The following is a 13,869-nucleotide window of genomic DNA, read 5'->3' on the forward strand; positions in this document are numbered from 1 at the left end:
AGTTTATATGTATATATATATTTATACTATGGGTAGCACTACAGATTTTGATAAATAGTGGTGCAGAAAACGTTAATACAAATTTCTCTGCTATATTTGTTCTCTATTCTTTGTTTCTCATTCTCATAATCTGGTAAAAAAAAAAAGTCTACTCTATTTCTTGATCTATTACTTGGTATTTCATAAACCTTAATGTTTGTTACTGAAATGTAGGCATATAAATGATTTGTCTCTTTCTCCTCCTGTGTATTTAATTTGTATTTTTTTTTGTTTTTTTGTTTTTTTTTATATTTAAACAAACTAATGAAAATCATCATCTGAATAGTTGTAATCATTGTCTGCAATCTAGGTGTCCGCTTGATCTGAAAGTGTTTTGTTTTGCTCATGTTTTTCTCTTTTTTTTTTCTCTCTCTCTCTCTTTCTCTCCAGATGGTAACAAGAACAAAGAAAATATTTGTGGGTGGATTATCAGCAAGCACAGTCGTTGAAGATGTGAAACAGTATTTTGAACAGTTCGGAAAGGTAAGACCAGAACATCACTCCCTACTGATATTCCAGTGTGAACATCTGCAGATTTCCATGCCTAGGCGAACACAGACTCGCTTGTGTCTGCTCCGGATGTATCCGTTACAGTGCAGTGCTGGAAATGAGGGCACAGGTGGGTTAAGGCGATGTGGTTGATTCAGGAAACTGTTGCTAGTGTTTTCAGTGATGTTGAAACTTACAGAGTGAATGAAGTATTTATATCTAAACATTTACTGCCAAGTAGCTGACATTGATTAGCACCTGCCTGGGGGTGGGGCTATAATGGGTTTGGCTGGGATGAGATGAGTGAAGTTGGGGGTGGAGTTTGGGCTGGGAGTGGGTGGGGTATGGCTAGATTGTTGTGGTTAGACATAAGGGCGGAGTTAGACTGTATCTTTATATGGATTTTGTTGCCATAGTTATGGAAATTTCAACTCTGAATGAAAGACTGCAGGATGTTAATGTTACCTGTCTGCCTGTATAAATAAAAATGAATCGGAGTGTAAGTATTTGCCACGACGGCCGCAATCATCATGGCTGAGCAGGACTTGATTGACTTGATTATATGAGACAAGCTTTTTTTTTAGCTTCTCATGGCTCCTCTTCTTAGCTTCTCGTGGAAGATTTTAAGAGCACAAACAAATCAGTGTGATTGAATATGTCATCTGAAATCAGAGCCCCTCTCTTTCTCTTTTTCTGCTCTCAGATCTCTCTCTCTTTCATTTTCCACAGGCTGTGAAAAGGCTCTCTTTCTCAGGTGGATTTCTATGTTTATTAAATAAACTGGCCCTCTGCTGTACACTGCCATTATCTCTGTGTATCTGTGCAGCACTGAGACTCCCGCAGATGGGAATCCGGTACTTTAGAGTTTAGAGAGAGAGAGCGGTCAGGCAATTCACGTCTCAACTGGACATGTTTGGAATTTCTTAGTGTTCTTAAATGCCATCACTTGTGTGTGTGTTTAAGTTCAGTTGTAATTGCATGGATCTGGTTTATGTGCATCAGTGCTCAGGGTGAATGTGTGTATGTTTCTAATTTTGTGTGTGTGTGTTTTGGGTAATTGTGGCAGTTGGTTAAGAGCCGAAAAGAGGAAACAGGTGGTGATTTCACAGTTTTCTTACCTCTTTCAGGGAAACCTCTGCTGAGAGCAGTTTTCAGTGTTTCATTGGCTAAACAAGTGACAACACAGTGAAAAACAGTGTGCATTTTTGACTTCTGCTCTTTACAGCCTCTTTTAAGGCCCTATGAAATCCATTTTTTCCCCCAAAAATTCAGTTTTATTTTTTTCCAAATACCAGTTTTTTTTTTTCTGTTTAAATTTTTCTGGATTCTGTGTTAATTTTCCTAGACTCTTTTAATGGTTAAATTAAATTTTATGAACCAAAAAGCCTGTCTAATTTATTGAAATCATGAAACTTACAATATTTATCAGAAATGTATTAAAGATTTAACAAAAATTAAATTTTGCTAAGACCCTATGAAATATGTTTAATTTTTTTCTCAAATCCAGTTTTATTTTTTACCCAATTCTCTTTTCCATTAATTTTCTGGATTCCATTTTAATGGTTTCATTAAATATTAATAATCAAAAACATCTCAAATTAATAAATTTTATTTAAAAAAAAAATATATATTTTTTTATGTTTCCATCCAAAATTAATAGTCTGTATTTCAGATTAAATATTTAAATTTTGTATTATTCTTGGTTTCAGGAAATAGTTCATATTTTTGATTATCACGAAAATCATAGGGCCCTACTCCTTCTCATTCACATCAAATTAAAGAAATATTTGACTCAAAAATTTAAATGTTCTGAAAATGTAATTACGCTCAGACCATCCAAAATATACATGTGTTTGTTTATTAATTGGAACAGATTTGGAAAAATTAAGCATTACATTACTTGCTCACCTCACCTCTGCAGTAAATGGGTGCCGTCAGAATAGTCCAAATCAACAATTAATCCACATGACTCCAGTCTAATTAATATTTTGTGAAGTGAGCATGACTGCGAACACCACAAATCAGTTTTCAGCTGCAGTGAAATTAACAGCCACAGGTGTCGCTAATAACAGGGTTTTCTGAATTCTCTATATAGACTCTTTAAATCTATTTTGTCATTTCACATAATAGTCTGCACTTTTTGGTTTTGATACTGGTTGTCCATTGTAATGGAGGGATAGAAGCAGAGCAGCCGTTATTAAGCACAAACACTGATGTGCTTCAAGCAGGTGTGTGCTTGGACAGGGAAGAGAACATACACAAGTGTGTACTAGTGAGTTCACTCAAGTGCAGCTATGAACATCACACAGAGACACAGCTGGCCATCGCTCATAATGAGTCCCTCCACAGACATGAGCGAGAGAGAGATAGAGAGTGCTGCCACCTCAGGGTGCTTGTGTTCTTCCGTTCAGAGGAAACAGAGAATTGTTTTCAGAGGATACAATGATTGTGGGGTCAGAGACAGGAAATGTGTTTCTAATATCATGGCAGATGTTTAGTGTTCACTGAGATTTTCTAAATAGCAGGCCGGTAATTAAAAAAAAAGGCAGATGACTGTTTCCGTTTGTGTGGCGTCTGAGTGTATTGCTTCATTTAGTGACATGAATGCGTAATAACTTCAGCCAAATGGATTTAATGACCATTAGCAGATGTTCAATGCCCCAGCTACCACAAAATGACTCGCAGACTCTGTTTTAAAATGCCAAAATACAGGATCTAGATGCAGGAGCATTTCACTTCCCAGAATTTTTTTACTTCTGTCTAAGGCCTAACAAAAGATGTCCCCATTCTTTTGGAGTTTTTGTATTTGTCATATTTATGTTCCACTGAAATCAGCTGTCTGATTTAGTTACAGGTGCACATTAACATAACTTTACATTTCGTGGCCCATATAATACCACATCTGCTTTCAGTGTGTGTGTGTATATGTTAGACATACATTTGACTAGAGTAAGTGCAAATACGTATGTATAATAAAAACATCTTCCCTTGAAAAGAAAGAGGCATTTATTTTCATTAGAAAGTGTTGATGAGTGTGAGAGTGAGTGAGTGTGCTCATAGTTTTGCTTGATATTCTTGTGAATTTGTGTGCTGTTGTCTTTTGTGGTGATATAAAGTATGTGAAATTCTTTCCTCTTTAGTAGCTGCTTATTATTTTAGTTGCTTATTATTTAATATTAGGGCTGGGTAAAAAATATTGATATCTCGATATTAATCGATTCTCTTTTTTACGGAAAGATATTGGTTCTTAAATCCCAAGAATCGATTAGTCTAGTCTGTTTTCAGTTAATGGATGGAACATTGAAGGTAGAGATGCACCGATCCATCAGCCAGGGATCGCAATCGGCCAATTTTCCTCATGATCGCCCCAGATCTTTGACCGACTGATCAGTCTCACTTCTTTCGGATTTCGACCTGATCTGTTTTGTTACCAGCTGCACAGGCAATAACGTCAGCAGAGCATTCTCGCTCTCTTCTCTCCGACGACCACTTCTCTCTCATACACGTCTCATTCGAACCGGTTAAATAGTGCTTGTACTGCGCATTATTTTAGTCATTCCTGCAGTTTTCGCACTTACACCAAAAGCGCGCACACCACCACTGATCTATATCAGTGGAGTGCACAAGCTGCGCTCATTCTCAAACAGCTTGTGAGCCACAAATACCAAAATGAGTGGCTAACTGCACTAAAACGTTCAAATACATAAAAAATTATATCAAAATGCCCGTCTTGGCGAGTATTTAAATAAACACAGTCAGTTTTGGAACGTTAAATGGTTGAGAAAGAGGCTATTGTGGTATAGTATATTGGGTCCTTAGATAAACTCTTAAAGGGACCGCAGCCCAATATTCCTGCTGTCATGTTAATCAAAGAACAAAAGACAAAGAAAATCACTTTCTGCTCTTGACTGAATACGTTTTATAACTTTAATGGTAAGCATTAATTTGTATTTAATTTTTACAATGAAGACTACAGAAATTACCTTTGATAAAAATTTACATTTGATTACTTTAATTTCTGTAGTATTTTTTACCTGAATAAAAACTTACTTAACCTGAAAAAAATGTAGTTTCATAGCTCTCTTTATTCTATTGCATTTATTTGTGCTTTTGTTTGCTTTTTTTTTATTTGTTCTTATTTTATTACTGACTTTTTACTTGTGTTTTTTTTTTTTTTTTTTTTATTATGAAACTTTGTGTTGAAGAAAAGTAGATTTTTGTTTGTATATGCTGTCAATTATATCTCTTAGGGAAAAAAATCATAATCGGCAAAAATCGGTATCGGCAGATCACACTAACAAAAAATTGGAAATCGGAATCGGCCAAGAAAATTGCAGTCGGTGCATCTCTAATTGAAGGGCACTTCCCATCCAATAAATTGCAATAAGCATTGTGCTTTGGTGCTTTTAATATGAAACAAAGTCTCAGGTTTTAATTTATGTCCATTGTATTGCAGTATTCAAACAAAAAATGACGTTTTGGCGCTGTTTAATCTGGAGTGACAGATCGCTGTAGTGCCTCAGTTCAACAGACGGGGCAGCGAGTATAGCGCAGATGAACTAATCATCTCCTCCACATTAAAACCAGTTTCAGCACAAAATAAACATGAGTCATTACTAAACATCCGAAGGTAAATTAAAATAAAGAGTACAACTTTACAATCTGTATCCTGTCTCATGTAATCTCTCAATCAGTGTTTCAGCCGCGCAAATACGTCAATATGAAGTTTTGTAAACAATGTCATGTAACGTCACATTTACCTCAGAAATATTCGGTGACCATAAACTCGTTAGTCAGCCAGAAAAATAAACTGTAGAGAGGTGTATTTTGCTAAATATATGCACCATAAAACATATTCATTATTATTATATTTTTACTGTTCTTATGTTTAATTTATGCTTAAATCCATCAATTTTTTATGACAGCCACCATTTTAATTTTTATATTTAAAAAATATGAATTTAAGTAGAAATATTATGTAATTGTGACTTTATTATTTAAAAAACTTCATTGTGTAATTTTAACAGTTGTATAGCGTACAAATCAGTCCATTTTAACCTTCAATATTATTGTAATGTAGTACCAAATGACTCTCATATATATTTTACAGCATTAAAAGAGAGATTTTTTTTCCTTGAGAAAATTTTGCAGGTACTGTACCTGATATATATCCAAAATAATTGATATTGAATCAAATCGAATCGGTAATCAATCAAATTGTAAGTTTGTGTATGAGAATCATATCGTGATTGTGAAATTTGTGTCAAAACCCAGCCCTATTTAATATAGACAGGCCTTAATCTATCATTCAAAAGTTTGTGGAAATAAATATTTCTATTCATCAAGGATGCATACAATGGATCAAAAGTGACCGTAAAGGCAATGTTACAAACATTTTCTGTTTCAAATAAGTGCTGTTCTTTCAAACTTTCTATTCTTCAAAGTGTCTGGATAAAAATTATCGTTTCCACCAAATTTAAGTAGCACGGCATTTTTCAACATTGATAAAATAAGAAATTATTCCTAAGCAGCATCAGCATATTAGTATAATTTCTGAAGGATTATGTGAAACTGAGGACCAACACAATAATAAATTACATTTTAAAATATATTAAAATAGAGAATAGTTATTTAAAATTTTAATAAAATTTCATACTGTTTTTACTCTATTTTTTTTTTTTATTTATTTTTTTTATTTTTTTATTTTTAAGCAACCTTAGTGAGCATAAGAGACTTCCTTCTAAAACATAAAAAAGATAGCTGTTCCTGTGGACAGTCTGAATTCTCCTGGCTGTTCATGTGACAGGGTTTGCAGACAGCCGTGAGATGATGTCCCCCTCTCTGACATTTAGAGGAGCTGATCACTTGGATGCTTGTGTGTCCACAGGGACTACAGGAATACACCCAAAACTGCAGCGTTAGACAGATGTTTGTGCGATATGCAGGCTTCAACCCACTGTAAATAGAGTATGTCTGTGTGGTGATCTCGTACTGGCTCTGATACTGATCCTGAAACAGGCCAGTGCTCCTGTGATACCCAGCGGTATCTGTCTGGCCCATGTGTTTTTGGAGAAATCTCAGTCTCAACTATGACCACCCTGTGATTGACAGCAGCTCCTCAACTGCAAGATCAATGAATTTCAAGAGTCATAAATTGTCTTGTACTCTTAATAGTGCTTCTGAAAAGAAAATGATCTGCCTTTTGAGCTTTAGGTATATTTTTTTATACACTCTGTTCTAAAGCATTTAAAAGCATTTACTGTTAGCGCACATTGCTAGTCACAAGGTGAACAATTAATCTGTGCAACCGATTACATACATAATGAGACATTTTATGTTATTATGAGAAGTGTACAAATATTTTTGCTTCATTATGAAACTCTGGCGGTGGGATTGGACTGTGGTGGGCCACCAGGATCTGAGTAATTAATGGGAAACATTGGGGTCTAATGTTTGGTTCCCAGCGTTCTTTAAAGGGTTAGTTCACCCAAATATTAAAATTATGTCATTAATGACTCACCCTCATGTCGTTCCAAACCCGTAAGACCTCCGTTCATCTTCGGAACACAGTATAAGATATTTTAGATTTAGTCCGAGAGCTTTCTGTCCCTCCATTGAGAATGTATGTACGGTATACTGTCCACGTCCAGAAAGGTAATAAAAACATCTTCAGAGTAGTCCATGTGACATCAGAGGGTCCGTTAGATTTTTTTTGAAGCATCGAGAATACATTTTGGTCCAAGAATATCAAAAACTACTACTTTATTCAGCATTGACTTCTCTCCCGGGTCTGTTATGAGCGCGTTCACCTCACATCCGGTTCGCGAATGAATCACTCGATGTAACCGGATCTTCTTGAACCAGTTCACCAAATCAAACTGAATCGTTTGAAACGGTTCGCGTCAACAATAAGCATTAATCCACAAATGACTTAAGCTGTTAACTTTTTTAACATGGCTGACACTCCCTCTGAGTTCAAATAAACCAATATCCCGGAGTAATTCATTTACTCAAACAGTACACTGACTGAACCGAGCCAGATAACGAACGAAACATTGACTCGTTCTCGAGTCAAGAACCGTTTCTGTCGGACGCGTCCAATTCGAGAACCGAGGAGCTGATGATACTGCGCATGGGTGATTCAGACTGACACACAGCGCGTCTGAACTGAACTGGTTCTTTTGGTGATTGATTCTGAACCGATTCTGTGCTAATGTTATGAGCGCGGGTAAACCGAAGGCTTCAATCAAGGGCAATCATCGCCAATGAAGTCATTACGTCGAGCGCAAAAGAACTGGTGAACCATTTTCAGCAACCGGTTTATTGAATCAAACTGTCCAAAAGAACCGGTTTCGCGGAAAAGAACAGAACTTCCCATCACTACCGGTGATCCGAAAACCGATGCAACCGGTTCTTGACTCGAGAATGAGTCAATGTTTCGTTCGTTATCTGGCTCGGTTCAGTCAGTGTACTGTTTGAGTAAATGAATTACTCCGGGATATTGATTTATTTGAACTCAGAGGGAGTGTCAGCCATGTTAAAAAAGTTAACAGCTTAAGTCATTGGTGGATTAATGCTTTTTGTTGACGCGAACCGTTTCAAACGATTCAGTTCGATTTGGTGAACTGGTTCAAGAAGATCCGGTTACATCGAGTGATTCGTTCGCGAACCGGATGTGAGGTGAACGCGCTCATAACAGACCCGGGAGAGAAGTCAATGCTGAATAAAGTTGTAGTTTTTGATATTTTTGGACCAAAATGTATTTTCGATGCTTCAAAAAATTCTAACGGACCCTCTGATGTCACATGGACTACTTTGAAGATGTATTTATTACCCTTTTGGACGTGGACAGTATACCGTACATACATTCTCAATGGAGGGACTGAAAGCTCTCGGACTAAATCTAAAATATCTTATACTGTGTTCCGAAGATGAACGTAGGTCTTACGGGTTTGGAACGACATGAGGGTGAGTCATTAATGACATAATTTTAATATTTGGGTGAACTAACCCTTTAAACAATCTTCTTTTTGTGTTCTCCAGACGGAAAAGTCAAACTGGTTTGGAACAACTTGAGGATCAGTAAATGACAGTTTTCACTGAGTGGACTATCCCTTTAAGCGTCACAACACTGAATTGACATTGACAAACTTCTTTGCTATGTTTTATGTTTTTGAGTCACAATTATTCTGTTTGACAATAGAGACATTTTGCTGTGGATAGACTTTAATGTGTATTTAGCAACCTAGAAAATTCTTTTAACCTGCTCTTATCGAAGTTATGACTTAACTTTAATTTGCAAAGTTTAGCATTTTTATGTCTTTAGAATATGAACTCTGGCAGTCTGAACAGCTCTGACAGGACTGAAATCTAATTGGCTTCATTGTGAGTGTCTCAAAGTGGGTATGTGCTGAGTGCGCAGAATTTTTTTCCCTCTACCTTTTACGGTTTGATCGCTCACGTACTTCGGTACATAAACTCAGAGCCTCTCCTGAGACGACTTCCACCCACAGGCTGTCCTCTTAAAAGACAAAGAGTTATGTCCTTGTTTTTCCTCTTCCTCTTCCTCTGTCCCGTGTGTGTGTGTTTGTGTGTCAGGAAAGAGAATGTTAAGCCAGAGTGGATAAATTAACATCTCGCTCCAGATTAGGTGGATTTTTGTCTAAAGCCTCTTATTTCCCGCACTTGAACAAACACGCTTGTGTGCTTTGGTGTTTGTATGTGTAAGCTTTTTTTGCATAAATATCCTGAGTAAACAAAGCTCTTTCTTGTAATATCAGACAATTCAGGCTGAGAAGGACCTCACATACACACACACACAGCTCAAAAACGGTTTTCTGGCCTTAAGTAACCTTATATTTTTTCATTCATTTATGCTTCATTTGTCTCCTGCTATGTGAATGTCTCTGATGAACAGAGAAATTAAAGGATTAGTTCACCCATAAATGAAAGTTCTGCTATTGTTTACTCACTCTTGTTGTTCCAGAAGAAAGAATCTGATTTTCTTTTATTCTGTGGAACACAAATAGCAAAATTTTGACACACATCACAGTGACCAGAGGCTGAACTCCAGAAATCACCATAAAAGTAGCCAATAAGACCTGTGCTTTATATTCTTCTGAAGCCATACAATAGTTTTGTTTGAAGATTACAATGAAATTGAAGTCGTAATTTACTGATGATCTCATTTTATGTATCACAGAAGAAAGAAAGGGTTTGAAATGACGAGAGGGTGGTGTGATGACAGGGTTTTCTTTGTGTGAATTACACTACCATTCAAAAGTTTGGTGTCTGTAAGATTTATTTAATGTTTTTGAAAGAAGTCTTTTATGCTTACCAAGGCTGCATTTATTTGATCAAAATACAGTAAAAACAGTAATATTTAAAAAAAAATATTTACCATTTTAATATATTTAAAATGATAATATTATTTAATAAGGGTAAATTTTTAAAAATTATTTTTTATCAAAATGATTTATACGTCATCAGAAAGCTGAATAAATAAGCTTTCTATTGATATATGGTTTGTTAGGATAGGACAATATTTGTAAAACTATTTGAAAATTCTGTGATCGGAGGGTGCAAGGTTTGTTTTGATATTGAGATATTTGTCTGAGATACAACTATTTGAAAAAAATACTGATTGCATATTACTAATCAAAAATGAAGTTTTGATATTTGCGGTAGGAAATTTGCAAAATATCCTCATGGAAACATGATCTTTACTTGGCATAAAAGAAAAATCTATAATTTCGACCTATGCAGTGTATTGTTGATTATTGCTGCAAATATACTTGTGTGATTTATGACTGGTTTTGTGGTCCAGGGTCACATTTATTCCTGTGATGGCAAAGATGATTTTTGTTTTCTAGTTGTAAAATGTTAATTAAGAAATCATTCTAATATGCTGCTCAAGAAACATTTCTTATTATTATCAGTGCTGAAAAGAGCTGATACTGACCAAAAACTCTTTTATAACATAATAGATGTTTTAACTGTAAATTTTGATTTATTTAATGCATCCTTGGTGAATAAAAGTATTCAATTAAAAAAAAAAAAAAAAAATCTTACTGACCTCAAATGTTATAATCAAATTAATCATGGAGAATCTGCAGATGCAACACACTCTCTCATGGGATCTTCTACCTAGGGAGACATTTCAGATAGCTTCAATATGTCTGTGGCCCGGTGACTCTGGAAAGGTTTTAATTATAGTGAATTTTGCTGGTGAGGTTTCATTTCTGTGTCTGTGGTGACCTCTGACCCTCTAATGCAGCTCAGCTAAAGGCAATCTGACGAAATAATTCATAACTCTCTCTTCTCATAACCTGAACCCACACGAAGATGTGCTATTTATCTGTTTTTATTTTCTATTTGGATGATGTGATTTTGCACATGCTTTATGTAAGTAACAGTTCACTTTTTCTCCATATCACCTTCCTGTTCTGTTGTAAATGGACTCTTCTCAGCTCTGATTTTTGCAGCATTTCACTGATGGCTGACCTCTCATGTCCATTTCCTTGTGCAAACCCTCTTAAAATATAAATATGTCAGGCTTATTTAGATATTTCAGAAAAAGTCCCCACTTCAGTTTCTCTGTAGTGACTTCTGTAGTTATCATCATCATCATAAATGAAAAATGAAATGAGGCTGACAAAAGGAGGGAGATTTGACTCTGTATGTGGCTTTAATAAACAAACTTGATCTGGACTTTTTTTTTTTCTTTTGTTTTGATAATTGATTTCTGCTTTAAATTTGTTTTTTTGTTGGCTCGTGTTTGTGCAAGTTGGTTATAATGAGGTGTGTGTATGTTTTGGAGAAGTTGTTTCTGTTCACGCAGAGAGATGATTCTCTGTGCTTTTTACAATTTATGAATTGAAAAATATAAAAACTGGTTTTAATTGGTTAAAAATGTGAGAATCATGCTATCTGAAAATTTTCCTCATTGCTTACTTCTTTATTTAAACAGACAGAGAAGGCAAGTTTCAACACGTCTTTAATTAGCGATTTTTGCAAGGTTTTTGGTGCTGTAACAGCTGTTAATACAATCTGGGTCTTTAGTTCAGTGGTAAAAAATGAATTACAGGCTCCTCCGACATGCTTAAAATCATTTTACTATTATTATTAGTTATTTTTTCCCCTTTTATTTTGTTCTGTTCCCTCCTTCTGAGGGTTAACGTCAAACACAATTGGATCATTTTAGTAATTTACAGCTTTCTGTTCTCTGCTTCAAATCGTCAGTCATACAGTTAATCGCACAGACAGGTGTGTGTGTGTGTGTGTGTTAAGAAGGTGGGAAGCTTCTAGATTGTCTTCGATCTGAATGTACAGTGGCAAAAGAGAGAAACAAGGAGATGGTTTCTGACTATTCTTGCTGCTTAAGTGCTCGTGTGACCTTTAAAGAACAGCCTCTGCACTTAAACTGTGTTTCTATCTAATATAGCCATACTTTGAGGATGAAATTTTTTGATGAAATGAAAAAGCTACTTTTCTAGAAGTTTGTTAAATCTAACACCTCATTTTGCTGAAGAAACTTCATTTTGGATACATCCAATTCTATAGTATTTGCGCTACATTTTATTGATATTTATTGTTAATTAATTTATTCAAATACTGTGAAGTAATCTTATGAATAATTTATGCCTTTATTGTATTTTATTTTATTTTTATTTTACTTTATTTATTACTTTACATAAGCATATGTGTGCAGCATGATAATGCTATCTTGATTGGTGTCTGTGCTCTGTATTAATTAGCTGTTGTTTTAATTGTTTTCTTTGGAGTGCATTGTGTTTTGCTCTGTTCTCATGATTGTGTTTACTGATCTTCAGTGAATGTGCCCAGAGTCAATCATACACACACTTCAGTGACAAGTCTGCTGATCGCTGCCAGCAGTACCCAGAGCCAATGAATGATGGAAGACGCTGATCTACATTCACTAACAGGGAGTGCAGATGAGCAGCTAACATAGCTAGAAAGAACAGCTACGTCTTTAAATGATAAAGAAGTGGGGACACAGATGTCTTACTCTGTGATTCAGCAGAATCGTTTCTGTGACGGAAGGATAAGATGTTTAAAGGAGAATGATAATAGAAAACGTCCTTGCTCTGTTGAAATAACCAGTTTGGTTAGCAGCTCAAATCTTTAACCAATCAAATCTCTAACCTTCCAAAATGTCACTGACCTGCTCCATGGGGATCACTGGTGCAAGTCTCTAATTTCTGAAACTTCTTCCTGAATAATTTTTTTGTGTGAGGTTGGAGCATGTGTGTGGTGGTGATTATGGGGAATGAATGTTTAGGCGGGGTGGAGAGGTAATCATCGTTAGCACTAACAGACTGCTTCATTAACCAGCTTGACCTTAGTGTCTCCACACACACACACACACACACACACACACACACACACACACTGGCAGCATCTCTCAAAACATGAGCACCTATTATCCTCAATCTGCACAATGTGTGTGTAGAGAGGAGTGTTTGATGGACTCCAGTATGGCTGATGGTTTGAGCTCCTAGATGACTCTGCGTGTGAGTGTGTGTGTGTGTGTGTGAGCACTGGCCAGTGTAATTGAAAGTCTTCCAGAGTGAAACTGTGTGTGAGTTTATTCACAGCTGTTTGGGCTGCTCTAATTGGTCACTGTACAGACAGACACACACACACACTTGCATTGTTACACACCATAAAAATAGGAATAAATGACAGTTTTGCCATGTATTGCAAGGATCTCTATTCTGATTGGTCAGTTTGAGAGGCCTGCACGATGGTAATATTACACACACACACACACACACACATATATATTTATAAAATAGGGAATATAAATAGAGAATTTACAGCAGAGTCATGGAGGGTCTATGAATATTGCCTTTGACAATGGAGGCGCACTTAGGGCTTGAGTACTTTGAGAGCTTCTGTCTGACCCACAGTTATCTCTGTTTTTTCATGCATTGTTTAACAAGCTGCAGATATAACAGGACTCGTCTGAGAACAGTGCCAATTCAAAGTCAGGTGATTTTTAATTGACATAATTTAGGTCTAGCTGCAGTTGTGTCAGCTTTGTGAGATGATGAGTCATGTGAAACCTGCATTATTCTTGTCTCAGATCATTTTTAATTGAGAGATTCATCATCTTTAGGAGTATGGTCTGTGTGTTCTCTTGTTTTGAGACAAGGGACTGAAGTGACCGTGTTGATTTATGCTGGAAGATTTGACCCCTGCACTCACACTAAGGGCACGGCTAACACACTTGCTGGGAAAGAGACAGACAGAAAGACAGAGAGAGTGAAGATACACCATCAGTCTAGTTGGCATGAGTGCTGCCGCAGTCACTTCAGA

General features: G+C 36.1%; 1 protein-coding gene across 1 annotated transcript in view; it reads left to right on the forward strand.

Annotated features, from left to right (window-relative positions):
• Window positions 1-13,869, forward strand: part of msi2a (musashi RNA-binding protein 2a) — a 163,893-nt gene that overhangs the window by 52,333 nt on the left and 97,691 nt on the right. The window contains 1 exon segment of the mRNA XM_042732996.1: window positions 430-522. Within this exon segment, the coding sequence (XP_042588930.1) occupies window positions 430-522 (93 nt within the window).

The sequence above is a fragment of the Cyprinus carpio genome, chromosome B10 (genome assembly GCF_018340385.1).
Source record: "Cyprinus carpio isolate SPL01 chromosome B10, ASM1834038v1, whole genome shotgun sequence".
NCBI classification, from domain to species: domain Eukaryota; kingdom Metazoa; phylum Chordata; class Actinopteri; order Cypriniformes; family Cyprinidae; genus Cyprinus; species Cyprinus carpio.